Source organism: Heloderma suspectum, chromosome 8 (genome assembly GCF_057233095.1).
Source record: "Heloderma suspectum isolate Gila_16-S chromosome 8, 16-S_ref, whole genome shotgun sequence".
NCBI classification, from domain to species: Eukaryota; Metazoa; Chordata; class Lepidosauria; order Squamata; family Helodermatidae; genus Heloderma; species Heloderma suspectum.
This window is the reverse complement of record NC_139465.1, coordinates 23,963,118-23,980,913: the sequence shown is the minus strand read 5'-3', so window position 1 is coordinate 23,980,913 and position 17,796 is coordinate 23,963,118. Positions and strand designations below refer to the sequence as shown.

The following is a 17,796-nucleotide window of genomic DNA, read 5'->3' as shown; positions in this document are numbered from 1 at the left end:
TAGAGGCAACTGCCTCACTCTGCCTAATGGTAGGGCTGGCCCTGGGGAAGGGGCCAAAACACCAGCATACTTTATCTTAAAGCTCTTGCTGGTAGTAACCAAGCCATAGGAGAGGCATTTCAAACTTTTAGACTGGGGGGGGGGGGGGAAGACTGCAAAAGCTGAAAAACTACCAAATGATCAATAGCTTGGGGAAAAGGGGACGAGGCGGTTGCCTGAGGGTTTGACGCCACAGGAAGTCAAAGGGAGCACCTGCTGTTCGCCTTCCTGCGTGAGTCCGTGGGCAGGACCGAGTTCAATTTCAGAGCAGTGTGCAGGGGCTGTGTCCCAGTGATGGGCGTGGCCAAAAGCAAAAGGGGGTGGGACTGAAAGCAAAAGGGATGCAGCCAAAATACCAAACATAGCAGCATATTGTAGTTTAAAGCTCCTACTGCCGGTCACTAAGCCTTAGGAGAGGCATTTCAGCCATTCAGAAGGGGGGGGGGAATGATGGAAAAGCCAGGAAGCCACCAAAATATCATGGCAAGGGGGTGGGGCTCTGGGAAAGGGAGTGGTCATCTAGGAAACTCTGGAGGGCCAGAAATGGCCCCCAGGTGAGTTAGAGGTTTAACACCCCTGCTATAAAGCAATGGCAGCCAAGCTTTTCAGCAAGCATTTCACAAGTCATTCATAAACCATTACTGCCATTCCAGTGCGCACATAGTACATATACCTCAATACTCATGTCTTACAGCCCTGCTGGATCAGACCAGAGCATCCATCCAGTTCAGCATCCTTTTTCCTTATAGTGGCCAACCAGAAGTCTCTGGGAAGCCCACAAGCCAGAAAATGAAGGCAGTAGCCTTCTCCTGTTACTTCCCCAACAGCTGGTACACAGAGGCCACTAAACCTGGAGATTCCATAACTTGAATGTTATGAAGCCAGCGGCCATCTCCGTGTCTCTTGGCAGCAAGTTCTGTAAATGAATGACCTGGGATCAGTTCCAGATTTACCCTGGATCAACTGCACTGACAGAAGTGAACTTCTCCGCCCTATGGCAACTCCTCCAGCCCTCTGAAAATGCTACACAGTCAGGAGACCCTGCTGAACAGGGTGAACTGTGGTGTTGCGAGGAGAGGGGATCTCCCCAGATTGGGTGAAGGGACCTTCCACAAGCGGGGTCCTTCCCTCTTGCAGAAGATCCCTTTCTCTCACAGAAGGCAGATCCTGGATCCAGCCCCTTCTGGGTGAAGATGTGTCCATTTTGTGTCCTGCCAATCACTTCCAGTATGGTTTTGCCTTTGGTCTTCCCATCTGTGGAGCTGTGCAGCATGAAAACAGCAGGTAGGAGCGCAAGTATGATGCTGTGCTGCAGCCAGGCCTGTGAGCTCTTCTACCATGGAATGTTGCAAAGCACAGGACCATATAGGAACACAGGAAGCTATCATGCACTGAGTCAGATGATTGGTCCAGCTAAGCCCAGAATTGTGGTCACTGACTGGCAGTGGCTCTCCCAGGTTTCAGGCAGGCGTTTTTCCTGTCCTACCTGGAGATGCCGTGGATTGAACCTGGGACCTTCTGCATACATGTTCACGGCAGTCTCCCATGCCTGCACATAGGATGGCTTGCCATCTAATAATGGCATGTGAAGGATTTTATAAACAGATTATATCACGGCTTTATTTGAAGTAACAGCAGCTTCTCGAAAAGATTCGAAAGACCTATGTGGGGGCGCTTGGCTGCCGTCTTTATGTGATTCAGGCTAAGAAAGTGATGCAGTTGCAGATACTGATAAAAAGACAGCATGGCTGGTTCAGTTCTTTTCTGAAGAACGTGTATTGCCTTGATCCACTGAACCGGAGGTCTCTACATTGGGGATCCACTGAATCTCCCTTCTGTCCAGAGTAATTGCTATATATCTTTATGTGCCAATCCAAAACAACACAGAAAACCTCTAATTTGAAAGTTTCTGTTAGAAGAACACCAAGCAGATATCAAGAGACTTCTGAAGAGAATTTGACTCAGACAGGCAACTGTAACTTTTAATACAGGTTTTACACAGAAACACAGGAAGCTGCCTTAAGAACATAAGAACAGCCCTGCTGGATCAGACCAAGTGTCCATCTAGTCTAGCATTCTGTTCACACAGTGGCCAACCAGCTGTCGACCAGGAAACCATAAGCAGAACAAGAATGCAACAGCATCCTCCTGCCCATGTTCCCCAGCAACCGGTATACATAGGCATATGCCTTATACTGCATTACACCATTGGTCCATATAGCCCAGTATTGTCAACACTGACGGGCAGTGGCTCTCCAGGGTTTCAGGCAGGACTCCTTCCTAGCCCTACCTGAAGATGCCAGGGATCGAACCTGGGACATTCTGCACGCAAAGCAGGTGCTCTACCACTAAGCTATGGTGCCATGGCCCAGGCTGCTTATGGCATCCATGCTGCATGTTAGCCATCACTGCTATAAAGTAACATTGCATGAGCCCAGGTATGGTACACATTTTGGAGAGTTCCTTCACTATGCTGTTGACATCTTGTGCCACTCAGAACAAGCTCCCTCTTCCTTTATCTTGTGTCCAGGAAAGAGTGAGCAAGGTTCAAAATGCATATGGAATAGAATGGTGATGCTGCTAGTATTACACAGTAGAGATAAGCATGGGTAGGAGAAAGGAAGGCAACCACTCTGACCACAAAGCCAAAATATGCACCAGCAAAGGGAGGGACCAATGGTAGAGCTCATGCTTTGCATGCAGAAGATCCCAGGGTCGATTCTCAGCTTCTCCAGGCAAGGCTGGAAAAACGTCTGCCTGAAAGCCCAGAGAGCTGCTGCCAGCCAGCGCCAACAATACTGGGCTAAAAGGACCCATGGTCTGACTCAGTGTAAGCCAGCTTCCTTATGTCCTGTGATTCAATATGGCACAGGGCTCTTATCTCTGTAAGACGGGGTAGGCAACTTTGGCTATCCAGATGTTAAACTGCAACTCCCATCAGCCCTAGCCAGTATAGGCAGTGGTGAGGATGATGGAAGTTGCAGTCCAAAATCTGGAGGGCCACAAGTTGCCCACACCTGCTTTAAGAGGAGAGTCAGTTGGGCTTGGTGGATGGGCTCCCTGTGGTACTAAATGATCATGGGTCACCCTTCTAAAATATAGGCTGTTCACTTTAAGAACATGGACAAATTGACACTAGGGTAGGAGGTGAGCAGCTGGCCCTACCATTAGGCAGAGTGAGGTGGCCACAGTGGACGCCAGCTTGTGGGGCGGGGGAGGCAGAAGCAGCAGCCCCAGTCATTCCCCCTCTGTTGGGCAAAGTTGAGTGTGGCACATGGCCTGGCCTGCACTCCCAAAACTGCCGATCCAGTCAGCTTCTATACATGGAATAGGGGGTTGCGTGGAGCGTTATCTTGTCCTTCACGTCAGGCAGCCAACTGCCTTGGGTCCACCTCTTGGTGGCTGATTTTGGAACAAGAGAGCACCCTCAGCTATGTGCTCCTACAGTGCCTTGTTCACTAACCTATTTGTTTTGCTTAGATGTTCCGAGGAGAAGGCTCATCTTGGTCTGATTTCATCACACTGGAAAACACCTTAATACGTATTGCTGACACCTGTCAGGCAAGAAATAGAGATAGGGTTTCCAGTCAGTATTTTAGTTCTTCCAAAAGGTCACCTATCAGAGTTTTACCATAGTTGACCTCATTAGAGAAGGATAAGGATGTGCCTTAGGTCAATGTGTCTCTGGTTTCTCTTCAGTGTTTCTCAAATTGTGGGTCAGGACCCATCAGTGGGTCTCAGCCAACCTTCAGATGGGTCGCAGTACTGCAGACTGCCCAGTGTCTCTTTGCTTGACCACAGTGTGCAGGATTAAATATCAATAAAAAATTATAACAGCAATTTCCAGTTGACCATACCAAGCTCTGCCTCCCTCTCTAACCATTTTGTGACTGGTGGGCCTGTCATTTTCAGATTTGCATAATTACCCTCGCTGGCACTGCTTGCCCTGTCATATAAACCCGGCGAGGTCTACAACCCAGCAAGGTCACCTCGGAAACAAGCAGATGAATTGGACTTGTGGCACATTACTATCATTGCAAAATGATACTCATATTAGTAAAGCAGCTGGAGTCCAAATTGAGGGGGCAGGGTAAGGAACCAGTGTGCCTTCTATTGCAGAAAAATATTAGATAATCATCCCAAACTGTGTGATAAAACATAGCAGAAGAGAACAGTGTGCTGGTATGAGCCCTTGATCAACTGTGGCTGGGAGCAAGGCCAGCAGTATCCTTAGGCAGAGTGAGGCAGCCACCTCAGGTGACAGATGCTGAGGTGTGTGGAATGGATAGAATTGCATGTGCCCATGATGTGCTCTGCACCCTGCTGGTCTCAGGGGCAGTGGAGGATGCTGTCCTGTCACCAGTTTTGAAACAAGATTCAGTGCTAATCTGATCAGCTTTTGTATATGGCGGGGGAGAGATGCCATCTTGTCCGTGGCCTCAGGCAGCAAAATGTTTTGGACTAGGGAAACTTGGATTTTGTAAAATTTCTTCTATCTGCTTTTTGCGGATTGTCAGGTGCCTTTTGCTCCAACGTCTGTTCATTAATGGAATTGGATTTTTTCTGATTTCCCAAATTTGTGCAATTCACACTTGCAAAAATGCACCCCCCCAAATGAGCAACCTCACCCCAAATGTGCATTTTCATGCTTAGGCTATGGGGGGAATGCTCATTTTCATCCAGTGTTTTATTATTGTATTTCTCCACAACTAAATTTGCACAAAATTCCAGAAAACTTTAAAAAAACTGTCCACAAGTCAATGGAATCTGTGCAACTTGGGAAAAAGCTGGCCCGCTGTGGAATCTGTGGGTCAGATTCAGAGAAATCCAAACTCTTTTGATTCTGGATTTCTCCAACTTCCCTATTGTGGGCTGGGCCCGGCTGGGAATTAGGCTGAAGAGAAACAAGGAGCATGCTGCTTGCTTGCCTTCATCCTGTGGCCTAACATGAAGAGGGAAGAAGGCTCAACGGACAGGTGTTCTCTGGTGAATGTCCTCTAAGACCAACTGAGCTTCCCTCTAGGAACACAGGAAGTGACTTTATACCTGGTCAGACTGTTTGTCTATCCAGACAAGTATGGAAGCTCGAGACCATAGCTGCTGCCAGTCAAGGATGTTACCCACCACCTGCTACCTTATCCTTTTAAGTGGAGATATCAGGGATTGAACCTGTGGGCTGGGCCTTCAGCTGGCAAAGCAGGTGTTCTACCACTGAGGTATAGTCTCTCCCCTTTAAGTTGCAACAGCAGAAGGGCAAAAGGATCAGGGTGGTGGTGAAAGAACTTGGCATCAGTGGACATGCCTCTCCAAGTCCAATTGTCCTCTTTCAACTATCGAATTTTTGTCTCTTGTATAATAATAGTATGGAAATAATTGTGCTTCAGTGTTCCTCTCCCACATCCTCCTTCCCTTGCATGCGTGTTTTCTCTCTCACATTAGATCCAGGTTGGCAGAGGAACAGAAATCTCTCCCCAGACCTCGTTTTGGCTGAGCTGTACAATTAGTTCTCAAACCTGCTTCTTCTCCAAAGGCTTTCCAAGACCAGCTGGACATCTTAGAGGTAATGATTAGCCTTACCTGGCCATACCCTTAAAAAATGCTTTGGTTTTGAAAATCTTTTCAAGTCTGTTGTGTGCAAAAGGAGCTGTGTGACTGCTTCACACATTCTGATAAAGATTTGGACAGATTAGCAGATAAGACTTTAACTTCATTAGCAGTTAACAGCCCTGGTTCTTAATTAATCATATTCTTGGTTTACTTAATGTATTAGAACAGGCCAGCCATTTAAAAGAATTAACTGGGCATAGGCCTTGAAACAATGAAGGCATTTAAATATACACAAGGCAGAAAAAATCTGATGGACGTAAGGAATGCAGAAGAGGCAGCAAGAGGGAAGGAACACGCATCATCTACTTGAAGTTTATTTCAGCAGTCAATTAATGCTAATATAGCAATTGCTTTATCTTGCAGTTACAAAAAGTTTTTTTGCCAATCGCAATTTAATCATTAGAAATGAGCTCTGGTAACTCTTAACCATGTAATAAGGGGATCTGTAACAATAAGAAACTATGCTCCCATTGTAGTCAGCAGCAGTGTCAGGATTGCTACAGATACTGTATACAGGTACTTCTTTTTGTATTTGAACTAGATTAATCTTGGACAATTACCTTTTGATCACACTAAATCTGTTACTGTTAAGTTCCCACTCCCAGTTCATGTGAGCAAAATCTGTTCCAGTGATAGCGAGGTAAGGAGTATACAGAGATGGCCCAAGAGGGCTCTTTCATTGCTCCATACGCACTTCAGGGAAGGGCCATAGCTCAGTAGCAGAGTGTGCTTTGTGTACAGGCCATAAATTGCTAATCTCTGCTTTACGTGAATGCACACTTATAGTAGGCATCACCTTAGAAGAGACATTCCCTCTTCTCTTACCTACAGAATGCTTCTTCTGAGATGGCACTTGCCATCAGCATTATTAATTTGCGTTGATTATGGTATCTTACTGGATTGGCTCTGCAAGGTGGGAGTTGGGGGCACCATGTTACAGTGGTTCTACTCCTACCTGTAGGGCCAATTCCAGAGAGTGGTATTGGAGCATTTCTGTTCTAACTCATGGCTATTAAGCTGTGGGGTGCCACAGGGTTCTATTCTATCCGCCATGCTGCTCAATATCTATATGAAGTGGTTGAGTGAGATCATTAGTTTTGGGGTGGGGTGTCACCAGTATGCTGATGCTCATCTCTCTTTCTCCTTGTCGGCTGAGGTGGTGAACGTGCTGGACCAATGCCTGGAGGCTATAATGGACTGGATGAGGGCCAACAAACTGAAGCTAAATCCTGACAAGATGGAAGCTCTGTTGATTAGTGGTTCCCAAGTCTGGGAACTGAGTAAGCGACCAGTCTGGATGGGGTTGCACTCCCCTTGAAGGAGCAGGTGTGTAGCTTGGAAGCACTCGTAGATCCATTCTTGTCACTGGAGGCCCAAGTGGACTCTGTGGCCTGGAGTAGTTGGTGCCAGCTACAGCCTTTCCTGGACAGGGATAACCTAGCCACAGTAGTGCATGCGCTGGTAATTTCCCGATTAGACCATTGCAATGCACTTTATGTGGGGCTGCCCTTGAAGATGACTCAGAAGTTGCAGCTAGTGCAAAATAATCTCATAAAGATTATATAACACAAGTTTTAAAGGAATTGCACTGGCTGCCAATATGCTTCCCGTTGGAATTTGAGGTTCTGGTGATGACATTTAAAGCCCTAAGTGGCTTGGGACTTCAACATTTGAGGGAGTTCCTCTACCTATATATGCCTGCCTGAGGACTGAGATCTGTTGGAGGGGCCCTCCTCTGTGTACCACCAGTGAGAGACATACACTATGGTGGGATGTGGGAGAGGGTGTTCTCGGATGTGGCACCCCGGTTGTGAAATACTCTCCCCTTGGAGGCCTGATTGGCACATACATTTTTTTCATTTTGGTGCCAAGTTAAAACATGGCTTCCTACCAAAGCCTTTGAGGGCTAAATGCATTCCTAAGGTTGCACACTATTTTAACTGTTTTGTTTTAGATTTTAATTGGTATTAGCTTGTGTAATGGTTTAATATGTCTTCACCTGTTTACATTATTTGTTTTATAGTGTTTAAATTATTGTTTAAATTCTTAAATTATTGTTTATTAAATTGTTTTATAGTGTTTAAATTACTTATTGTTTTCTACTGTTTAAGTTGATTTTATCTGTACACTGCCCTGAGATCTTAATGATATAGAGCGGGATACAAATGTTTTAAATGAATACAAAAATAAGTATTTATTTTTTTAATTGACAACCTGCTGCCCAATTAATTAGGTCTTTGTCTATGTTAAATGTTGCAGCCCTAGTTTCTAAACATGTTGCTTTATATTTAAATATGGAAATCCAACTCAGAAATTTAATAAAGGGTGGTTCCCCCCTCTGCAGGTGGAGAGGGAGGTCTGACCCTCAGAGGCCTCCTTGTTGCGGTGGCAGAGACCTCCGCCACCATTGGTGCTCTGACAGCAGGGGCGGGGCGGGGCGGGGCGGGGAGAGGGTGCATTCAAGTGTATTGAAGCCTTGGATCCACTGGATCCAGGCCCTTCCTATTCTACTGACATACACACCCTAAGAAAGGTGAACATGTATGTCAGCCCTGCAATTAGTGCGTTTCTTTCCTGCTACAGTCAATGGGAAGGGAAATGTAAAAGAAAAATGGGGGGGGGATAGAATATGTCACCCCCACCTTCTTCCCTGGTTGCCACAAGCCTGGCAGGGTTTTGAATTTGGCAGAGGCTGTGCTATGGATTCTCCTTCTCTTGGGAAGGTAAGATCACTGTTAGTCAAAGGGGGGGAAAAACCCCTCAAACTTGCTTCATGCTGCGAGGATGACAAAACAAAGAGATATGGGTTTTTTCCTTTTCAGTTTTGAAAAACCTCACTTATAGAAGGCACACATTCAGAAACTTTGCACATATTTCTACCACCCTGGAGATTTAGCAACATTATGTTTACAAAATATACACTCATACTCCAAAGGTTATTCTGCCAACATCTAAAGTACTCAAAGTCCTGTGGCACCTAGAAGATTAATACATGTGTCATTGCGGAAGTATTTTAAGGCTGAAGTCTAGTTTGACAGACCTACAATGTAACATGCACGTCATATTAGCCAAGACTGTCGAGAAAATATTTGGTTGTTGACCTACGGCCTTTACCTCCACAGCTGTAAACATGGTTACCTAGGAACTTTAGCATTTCTCAGGGTTGTCTTCTCCCTTTTTAAATGACCATAGCTGAACTTTCTAGAGAAGTATGTGTGCCTGAGGGCATCTTTCGTTGTCTTGCCTACAAGGCAAGACTGCCTTAATAGTTTTGCCCTTCTGGTGACTTGACAAGGCGTGATGGGAAGAATATCAATCGTTTTAACTGAATATCCTTCCTGTGTATGCAAGTCACAGCTCCCTGAATTGTAAAAAGTGCTTTGGAACACCTGGACAACTTCGTAGTGTAGTGACATTTGAATCATGGCCCCAAGAGGCCAGCTCTAATACTCTGCTACACACCACAGAGAATTGGGTTTAGAAGCACCCTGTGCTAGTACAAGATCAAAATAGATGGGGTGGGATAAATTTAAGAATGTGTGTCACAGTCCTATTTAAATTAATGTGAAAACTGTTCATCTTTGATTGAATGGTGCCCAGATATTGTAAAATGTTTACTGACGGTTTTATCTTTATTTGTGAAACATTGTGAACATATACAGTACCTTACAGAACTGCAGAAGTACAAGATGCGTTTCTGCCCCAAGGGTCTTAGTCTAAATCTGAATTTTAGGAGACAGACGGAAGGGGAAGTATAATGGGGAAATGAATATGCACAAGTGCCATTACATGTATTTAGGCTTTTGTTTTGGATGAGGCGAGGCCAAATGGCATAACACTGGAAGCTTCTTTTTTTTTATCCATGTCTAGATGTTAGAGGACTTTCCCAATTATTTTAATCAAAGACTCTCAAAACCAGCCATGCAAAGCAGTATTTAATCAAGTAACTTGTTAGAAGATGATCAGTTAAAATGTGTACCCGGGGTTGCAGCCTTACTTTCCAAAGAGCTAGCATTTAACTTATAGAATTGTGTGTATTTGCAATGACAAATGCCACGCAAGGGACCAGAACTGAATTAAGAGTAATCCATAGCTGAGTTGCAGTCACTGGCACAGGGTTTAAATCTAGACTGCAGTGAAATACCAAAGAACAGATGTATCGTGTGTGTGTGTGTATTCATACACACACACTTCCTGTGAATAAGAGTGCTGCAGGAAGATTTGCCTTGGAGGACCAGATTATAACCTTTAAACTCCACAAGAGCATAACTCTGCTGGAATTTATACAGAACACCCGTCAAGAAGTCTGAATCACACACTCTTTTAAACACTGATACTCCTACACATTTCAGCTTGGCAGCACTCCAGGCACCTCGCGAAAAAGTGATTTTCAGGTTCCACTGATACAGAGAGTTTCCCTGTATGTCACCTGAAACACGATGATGTGCGTAAAGCAAGTCAGCAGGTGTGCAGGTCAGGTGTGAATATGAAGCGGATGAGAAAGCAATGAATAAGGATTTGCGGCATCACTACTATGAAAAAAGGGTTAACGCCCTTAGTTTTAGAGCACCATTTATGAGAATGCAAATCTCATAAATCTCAAATCTCAAGCAAATCTGATTAAAAGCAAATGAAAGCAAGCATCTTTCTCTGATGAGTCATTTGAGTTAGCCACAGTAGTCTAATTATGGTTATACGTAACTCGCTTGTTCTTACTGAAGAGAATGGCAATTCAACAACTGACGTTAATGGATTCAAAAGTCAGACCAAGGAACACCTAATTATCCATAGAGATAAACTATTCAAGAGAAGGATGCCCAATGGTTTTACTCCCACAGTGTTCCAGTGAAGCTTCTCCAGAAAGGGGCTGCAAATGACAATCAAGAGTTACACATCAAGTGCTCCCTGTTGTAGGATTTGTAATCAGGAAAATTTCAAGAGGTTCTTCACTTGAAACTAGTCCTTTAAACAAGGTGGGCAAGTGCTTGGGGCATTTCCTCATACACTTGAAGTATATGGTTTTGGATTTCATGCTAAATAGGTGCGTCCTCTCTTTTGAGGCTGTGGCTAATGCCAAACCACAAACTGGTTTTTCCGAGTCCCCACCGTTTCAAGGGCAGTTTGCTATGTGACATGGATGGTTGGGGTCTGAGCAATAGGATATAAACCTCCCTTGGGCACATAGAACTAGCTGCACTGTTCTTTGGATCCTAGCCTGTGTTGCTTGTATGGTATAAGTACAGGCTTGCAACAGAGAACTTCAGACAAAGGTTGAGAGCCGTCTGGCATGGTAGCAAAGTAAAGTTACTACTTAAAGCCAAAATGTATTTGCCACAATGTTCAGGACCTAGATTTAGAATAAGCTCTCATGGTACAGGTGCCCTGGGGAGGTTGCTTTAAATTGCTACCTGGAGCACCTGGGACAAACATTCACGCCCATTGCCTCGCCACACAGACTGGGAAATTTCCCTGTGTGATAACTGCACAGCTGGATGGAGACGCTTCCTTGATGCCACCACTGGGGAAAGGAGCATTCTAAAGAGATCACCCTGTGGCCGCTTGATTGTGTGCACTACCATGATGTGCACTGTACCTAGTTTGTTGCATTAGAAAGGTTAAGGCACTCAGATGTGCAATCCCCACAGTACCATGCTAGACCTGTAATTTGTGTGTTTCAATGGTATTCACCCAGGACAGGTTTTCTTGAGTTTGAGTTGGTACCTTATCAATTTTAAAAGGAGGTCTACATACAAGATCAATATTTCACTTTCAGCTTAAGAGCAGTGACTCACACGAAGAGAGAGACTAAACAAACAAGATTCACTATACACGTTTCAGAAGCATCCAAGGGCTATTCTGGAAAGCCAGTTCTATAGCAAACCTGCCAGGCTGCCAGACAGGTAGACTACCTCTGCCCTGATTGATTGCTTACCTTTGATCCAAGTGCAAGGAAGGTACTTTTTGCTATTTTGGTACTACTCAATATATAAGACTTAAGACTTCTAAAGGATTTTACATTCAGGGCTTTTTGCAAACAGCGATCTGAAAATGAAATGGCCTTTTTAAAAAAACTAGCTGTGCAATTTGGAGCAGCTAGCATTTATTCTGGATCAGACAAATGGTGTTACAGCCGATTCACAACATGCCCTTGGTTCTTACAGGTGGATGTTTGCTCCAAATGATGCTCACTTACCTCCATTCTACTGAAAAAGACTTGACAGGCATATGCAGTAGACGGGAGGTCAAGATTATATGGCTGTACCTTTAAGCAGCTCTTAGTTTGTTAGCAGCATTCAAGAAGAATGTATGATCATCCTTTCAGCAGCATGTCCAAAACAAGAACTTTTAAATTAAAGGAATTACTTTGATCCTTTTTAAAGACATATACAGCAGGTCATTGCTGCAGGTAATTGTCTGGGGAGAGGTGCAGCATCTATTCTTCAGTGCTATCTATGAAGTGGTTGCCATGCAGTCTTTACCCCCCAGCAGATGCAACACAGGGAGAACTTAAAATAATCTCTTGGCTTATTTTGCTCATCAGGTGTAATAAAAGATCCACCACAAGCATTTTACCCAAAGGAAATCCAACAATATGGTCAAAAGCAGTCTATTAAGAAGTCATCTGTTCTATGCATATGTGAGCTACCCTACCAAGACCCTCGTCTCTGATGCAAACAAGCAGAGATTACTTGGTCTGTGTGAAGAACATATGGATTTGTTGAGCCAGAGCGCATCCGACTACTTGTTCAAGCTCTTGGATAGATGCATTACAAAGCTGGTGGAGGTTTCCAAACCGTTCCAGGAGAAGCAAAGCTTTTATTTTCCCAACTCCTGGAATCTGCTGAACTGTTTGGAACACAGAAACCTCTAAGAGCTTGGGACATTTCTTATTAAGGAAGGGATTGCTGGCTCGATCCTTAGTTTGCTCACGCACCTGAAACAGAAAACAAGTGTAGTTTGAATGCCCTCTAGTGCTTAGTCCTAATAATTTCATTCAGTTACAAAAATATTTGTAAATAAGAGTTACTTTGCTGGACCAACCCAAGGTCCATCTGGTCCAGCATTCTGTCTCTAACAGCAGCTAGCCACATAAAGATATGATGCTGCTTTATACTGAGTCAGTCCATTGGTTCTTCTATCTGAGCACTGGCTACTCCAGAGATGGGGAAGCTGTGGCCCTCCAGAAGTTGTTGGACTCAGATTCCCCACTCTGGGTCTATAATGACTGGCAGCAGCTCTCCAGGGTTTCAGACTGGAGTCTTTCCCAGCCTACTGATAATGCCAGAGATTGAACCTGGGACCTTTTGCATACACAGCATGAACTATGCCCCCTCCACATTTGTCTTTGGGCACTTACAACTGGGCACAATGCATCCCAATGTTTGCTTCTAGCATCTGGTACTCAAAAATATACTACCCCTGAAAATGAAGGTTCCATTTAATTAGCATAGCTAATAGCTGTTGGTAGACCTATTCTCAACTAATTTGTCTAATCCTCCTCCAACGCCATCTAAGCTGCTGGCCATCAACATATCTTGTGGTAATGAATTACTTTTTTTTTTTAGTTTCTCCCCTTATTTCAGCTTCCATACTTTTTGTCACTGGTGGTGTCAGCCATTCACTGCAAGCAAAAAGAAGAGGAGAAGCACCATACACCCAAGGAACTTCAGTATTAATGGTGTGTGTGTGTGTGTGGGGGGGGAGTTGCAAGCATTGTAAGAACGTTGCACATCCTCTGGAGTTGAGCCCCAACAAATATGGAAACACAACATTAAAGCTGTCAACACGCTTACCAAATAACTTGCTTACCTATTCATTTCATTCCAATGTGCTCCCCATGTCCTGCAAAACACAATGCTTCTCTTGTTCCTGACATTTGCCTTTCAACAAAATCCTGGTATTCAACAGCATAAACAGCTCTTGAAGATACTTACTAGTTGGATAATAAGCTGCGCTGCTTCTTCTTGGCTGGCCACTGGAAGTAATGTCATTCCAAGCTCCAGGACGACAAATTTCTGCACTGCTGGGAAATACTGGTCAGTTATCCGGGTTTTTTCAACTATTACAATTCCCTGAAGAGTGCAGGCCTTGAACAATGACAAGCAGTGGGAACAAAATGATTAGTCGAGTCTCTGAAGTGACATTGAAACTTGTATGGCAACAACCTGCTCCAGAGATAGCTGCACACAACTAGCGGCCAGAGACAGAGGATAAGAATGTGCATTTGTATCCACACCAGATGCTATGCATAGATTCATGTGCACACTTGCATCTGACCTATGTGTGCAGTTCCTGATCAAGCACGAGCATTATTCATGCAGGCAAGCCTGCTTCTGTTAATGCTTCTTTGCTCAACAGGAGTGCAGGTGACCAGTATAAAAGGAAGGAGCTAGAAGGTAAGATGTGGTTCATGCCTGGGTTCTTCCAACTGGAGGAACAATATCAAACATTTGAGGCAATAACTTGGATCAGATATAATATCATTTGGTGCTACAGCAAGGGTGGGGAACTTCTTTCAGCTTGAGGGGCAAGTTTAATTTCTGAGAAACTCTTGGGGACTGCATTCCAGTGGTGGGCTGGGCTAAAGGCAAAGGGATGAGGCCAAAAATATATGAGCATATTGTAGCTTAAAGCTCTTACTGCCAGGAGCTTAGGAGAGACATTTCAACCTTTTAGAATGGGGGGAAAAACTGGAGAAAAGCCAGAAAACCACCAAACGATTAACGATTAGGGGCAAGGGGTGTGTGCTCAAGGGAAGGGGACATGGCCATCTGAGGAACCCCAGAGGGCTGGATGAGGTTTCCAGGTGGGCCTTGTATTCCCATGCTCTGCTTCAATATGCTACTTCCGGTTTAGCGCGATGTACTTTGCCACCACATCAAACTATGATTTCGGTTTTCCCAACAAACAATTGCAAATCATTGTTTGAAGCTGGCTTGCAATCCTATCTTGGAGGGCAAGTGCAAACAGTTTGTTGGCTCAGATGTAACAGCAAACTGTGGTGTGCATTACAGAAGTAACTGAGTGTGTAAGGGAAGAAGGAAGCTATGAGCTTAAAGCTTGTTCCCACAGTGCCAAGCCATGTTTTGACATTACATGTGAACCAGCCCTATGTGAGACTTGAATGATACGTTACTCCACCTGTTATTCTTTATCTGAAAACAAGATGGGATAATCTTGACCCTAGAAATGAGGTTTTCAGTTTAACTGTTAGTGTTGACAGATATGGTCCAATCGTGTTATACAGTAGTAGACAAGATCCATTGCTAGGATTGAAGTCTTGGCCAGCATAGTGATCTTTGCTCAGCATAGACACTGGAACCCAGCTTTAGGCAGACAATGCTGCCACAGCCATCAGCACAGCAGAACTTACCTCACGCCTTTCTGTGGTGCAACTCTGTTGTTCAAAGACTATTTAGATAACAGAAAGGGGTGGGGAGGGAGATCTCGCTGCTGACAAGCTTTTGTCCATCATCCTAAAGGCTTACTCTGTTAAAATATTAGTTACTTCTATATTACTTCTGTTCTAATCCTGCTCCTATGTCTAAGAGCAGTATGATACAGAGGACAGAAAAAGGATCAGACCCAAGGTCCATCAACGTCAGCACCCTATTTGTTGCAGTGACCAACCAGATGCCTCTGGTTTTGCAGAAATCAAGCAGAAGAAGCTTTTCCTGGTCTGGAGGTAGGTATAAAGCTTCACCTGCTAAATCTCTGTGAATCATGCTGCTGTTACAGAAACAGGACCATAATTGCTTGAGATACAGATAAAACCTGCATGAAAGGGTGATTTTCTAGTTGTTGTTGTTAATAATTATATTATTAGTGCCAGTGTGCAGAGCACATTACAGACTACAAGAGAACAGAGCTCTGCCCTTAAATTGTGGTAAAACTAGTCCCACTTAAGAACTTCCATCAGCATGAGAACCCAGGCTTAAAACACTTGGTTCAGATAGTACTTACATTTCTAAAGCGAACAAGTCGTCTTCTAAAGCCATTTCCTGCAACCAGGTCTGCTTCAGAAAGATAGAGGACACAGTATCTGTTTGAAAGATGGAAGTCCACAACTCCCAGGCCATCTTCTAGAATGAGCTTAACTTTCCCTTGCAATGTGAAAAACATGAAGTGTATAGTTAATGGCAGGCTACCTAATATGAGTTTAAGTGAACTGTAGTCTAACAACCCAATCTTAAACATTTTATTCAGAAGGAAGTTCAATAATATTACTTCCAAGTATATTAAGGACTACAGCCTCTTGTGCGCTTATCATAACCAACTTCAAAAATCTGGCCTACAATATTGTTTTCTTTATGGAATGCAAGTATTGTACGACAATTACCTAATCTAATAATAAGAATCAAAACATTTCCCCTAAAAGAAATACCTAGAACTCTGCAACTCAATGGCCGCATGCAGACGATCGATCATATGTCAGTGTAATAAGCCAACAGACGAACACGCCTTGTGGACATGTATGCAGCCCCATTCACGTGAGAGAGCAAACAAACCGGGAAGTTGGCCTTAACTAATTTCTGGGTTTCTCCAAACAGGAAAAATATGATTAATGGCTTCAGAACAAGCCCATGATTTGAAGTTGGTTTAATATCTTGACTTGTTCCTAAACCAATAACCATACTTTCCTGGTTCAGACAAAACAGGAAACTATAGTTAACAAGGTATGATCATCCGAATATGGTCAATGTCTACACCTTGAGTAAAACCAATCAGAAGGTATGTGTAGAATGAGAGTTTAGATTCAGCTCTTTATGAAAAGCCAGAGCTCAAAAGTACTAATGTTACTTCTAGTTTAAAGTCATTAACACTGTTAAAGTGTCCCAAAGGTTCTACGTGTAGTACGAAATGTAGCTTGGTTTTATACCTGGCCTGGAAGAACATAGAGATTTATAATGGGAAAAAAAAACACTGATTACTAACAGTTAGGGCCAAAGATTAGCTCTCTGAATGTGCAGCTTATTTCACTTGCAGTATTTAGAGATATTTCTGGGAGGCAAAATTCTGTATTTTCACAAACATTCTGTTTCTCATTGACACATTTACCTTGTATCCCCTGAGCAATCTGTGAGCCTTTCCATTTCTCATTGCCAATCACGTGCCCCAAAGGAACATTAACAGCTCCTGCTCGGACAGGAGTGGTTTCATCTGTCATCACTGAACTTCCTTCACTTGTTAATATTATTCATAATATACAGGGGGAAAACAAAACAAAAAATGTTATTCTTGAGACACAGAAACATCTCTCTCTCTCTCTCTCTCCCCCCACCTGACAATTTGGTCAGCAAACAAAACAAAAGGAGTTTTCCTAGCCATACTTTCCATTTGCAAATTATCACATAGCATTATTTTAGATGGGAAAAAAATTCAAGAAAACCTGAACAGTTGATCTTTTTTTTTTTTAATGCAAGTGCATTTCTTCTATTAGTGTAGCGCTTGAACAGACTTTTGCTGAATAAGCCTGTGAAGATTTCTTGAATGATACAGCCTTCAAATCAAGTCTCCCTCTCAAACCACAAGAGTGTTCAAAAATGCTTACAATGGAAGGCAAACTATGAAGTCGACTCTAGAAGTCGACCAGAAAGGGTAATGCCGTTATACTGTTCGTGAGTCTTTAAGGTGCCTCTTGCTGTTTTTGCAAACTTGTCATGTGATGCTCCAGACAACAGAGTGAATATTATTTGTAAAACATTTTCCTAACTGTTTAGGAAAACAGTTCCTAACTGTTTAGTTAGGAACTGTTATGCTTTAACACAACAGCATATGTTATGCTGTTATGTTCAAAGCACTGTTCAACAATATCAAAACAAGGGGTGGGAAACCGATCATTTTAAAAATAATGATGCCTTACCTAGTCCCTTGTCACGTGTAGCCAATACACACGTGTACTTTGGCCACACAAGTAGGAACGAGCCAGGCGATGTGGCATTACCCATCTACCGACGTGCTCAGCCCTTACGCATTACCACTTCCTCCGTCGCGTTCTTCCTCCTTCGGCGTCCACCGGGACGATCAACCCCGCCGCCCTCCAAGGCGCGACTCGATTCCACACGTTCAGGCACAACCCTCCACAGCTTCGATCAGCGCGCGCCGAGCATGACGGGCGGCAGCCGCCAGCCAATCACAATCCAAAGCTCC

At 43.9% G+C, this 17,796-nt stretch overlaps 1 protein-coding gene across 2 annotated transcripts; it reads right to left on the bottom strand.

Moving 5' to 3' along the window:
• Positions 1-9,248: 9,248 nt before the first annotated feature.
• On the bottom strand, positions 9,249-17,740 carry FAAP24 (FA core complex associated protein 24). 2 transcript variants are annotated; one of them, XM_084813107.1, is made up of 5 exons: positions 17,510-17,740; positions 16,705-16,829; positions 15,610-15,749; positions 13,581-13,733; positions 9,249-12,580 (listed from the first exon to the last, which is right to left on the bottom strand). In XM_084813107.1, the coding sequence occupies exons 2-5, from the start codon at positions 16,811-16,813 to the stop codon at positions 12,332-12,334; spliced, it is 651 nt and encodes a 216-aa protein (XP_084669233.1). In that variant the 5' UTR covers positions 16,814-16,829; positions 17,510-17,740; the 3' UTR covers positions 9,249-12,331. The 2 variants fall into 2 exon arrangements, with proteins under 2 accessions (XP_084669233.1, XP_084669232.1); XM_084813106.1 differs by having other exon boundaries at positions 9,252-12,580; positions 16,705-16,824.
• Between the last annotated feature and the right edge of the window lie 56 nt (positions 17,741-17,796).

Bases quoted from the DNA above. Each gene is read 5' to 3' on its own strand.
- FAAP24 (XM_084813106.1), bottom strand. From the start codon at position 17,594: ATGGGTAATGCCACATCGCCTGGCTCGTTCCTACTTGTGTGGCCAAAG. The intron at 16,825-17,509 runs GTAAGGCATCAT...TAACAAGTGAAG, and splicing joins TACACGTGACAAGGGACTAG to GAAGTTCAGTGATGACAGAT. The intron at 13,734-15,609 runs GTAAGTACTATC...TCATTGTTCAAG, and splicing joins GACTTGTTCGCTTTAGAAAT to GCCTGCACTCTTCAGGGAAT.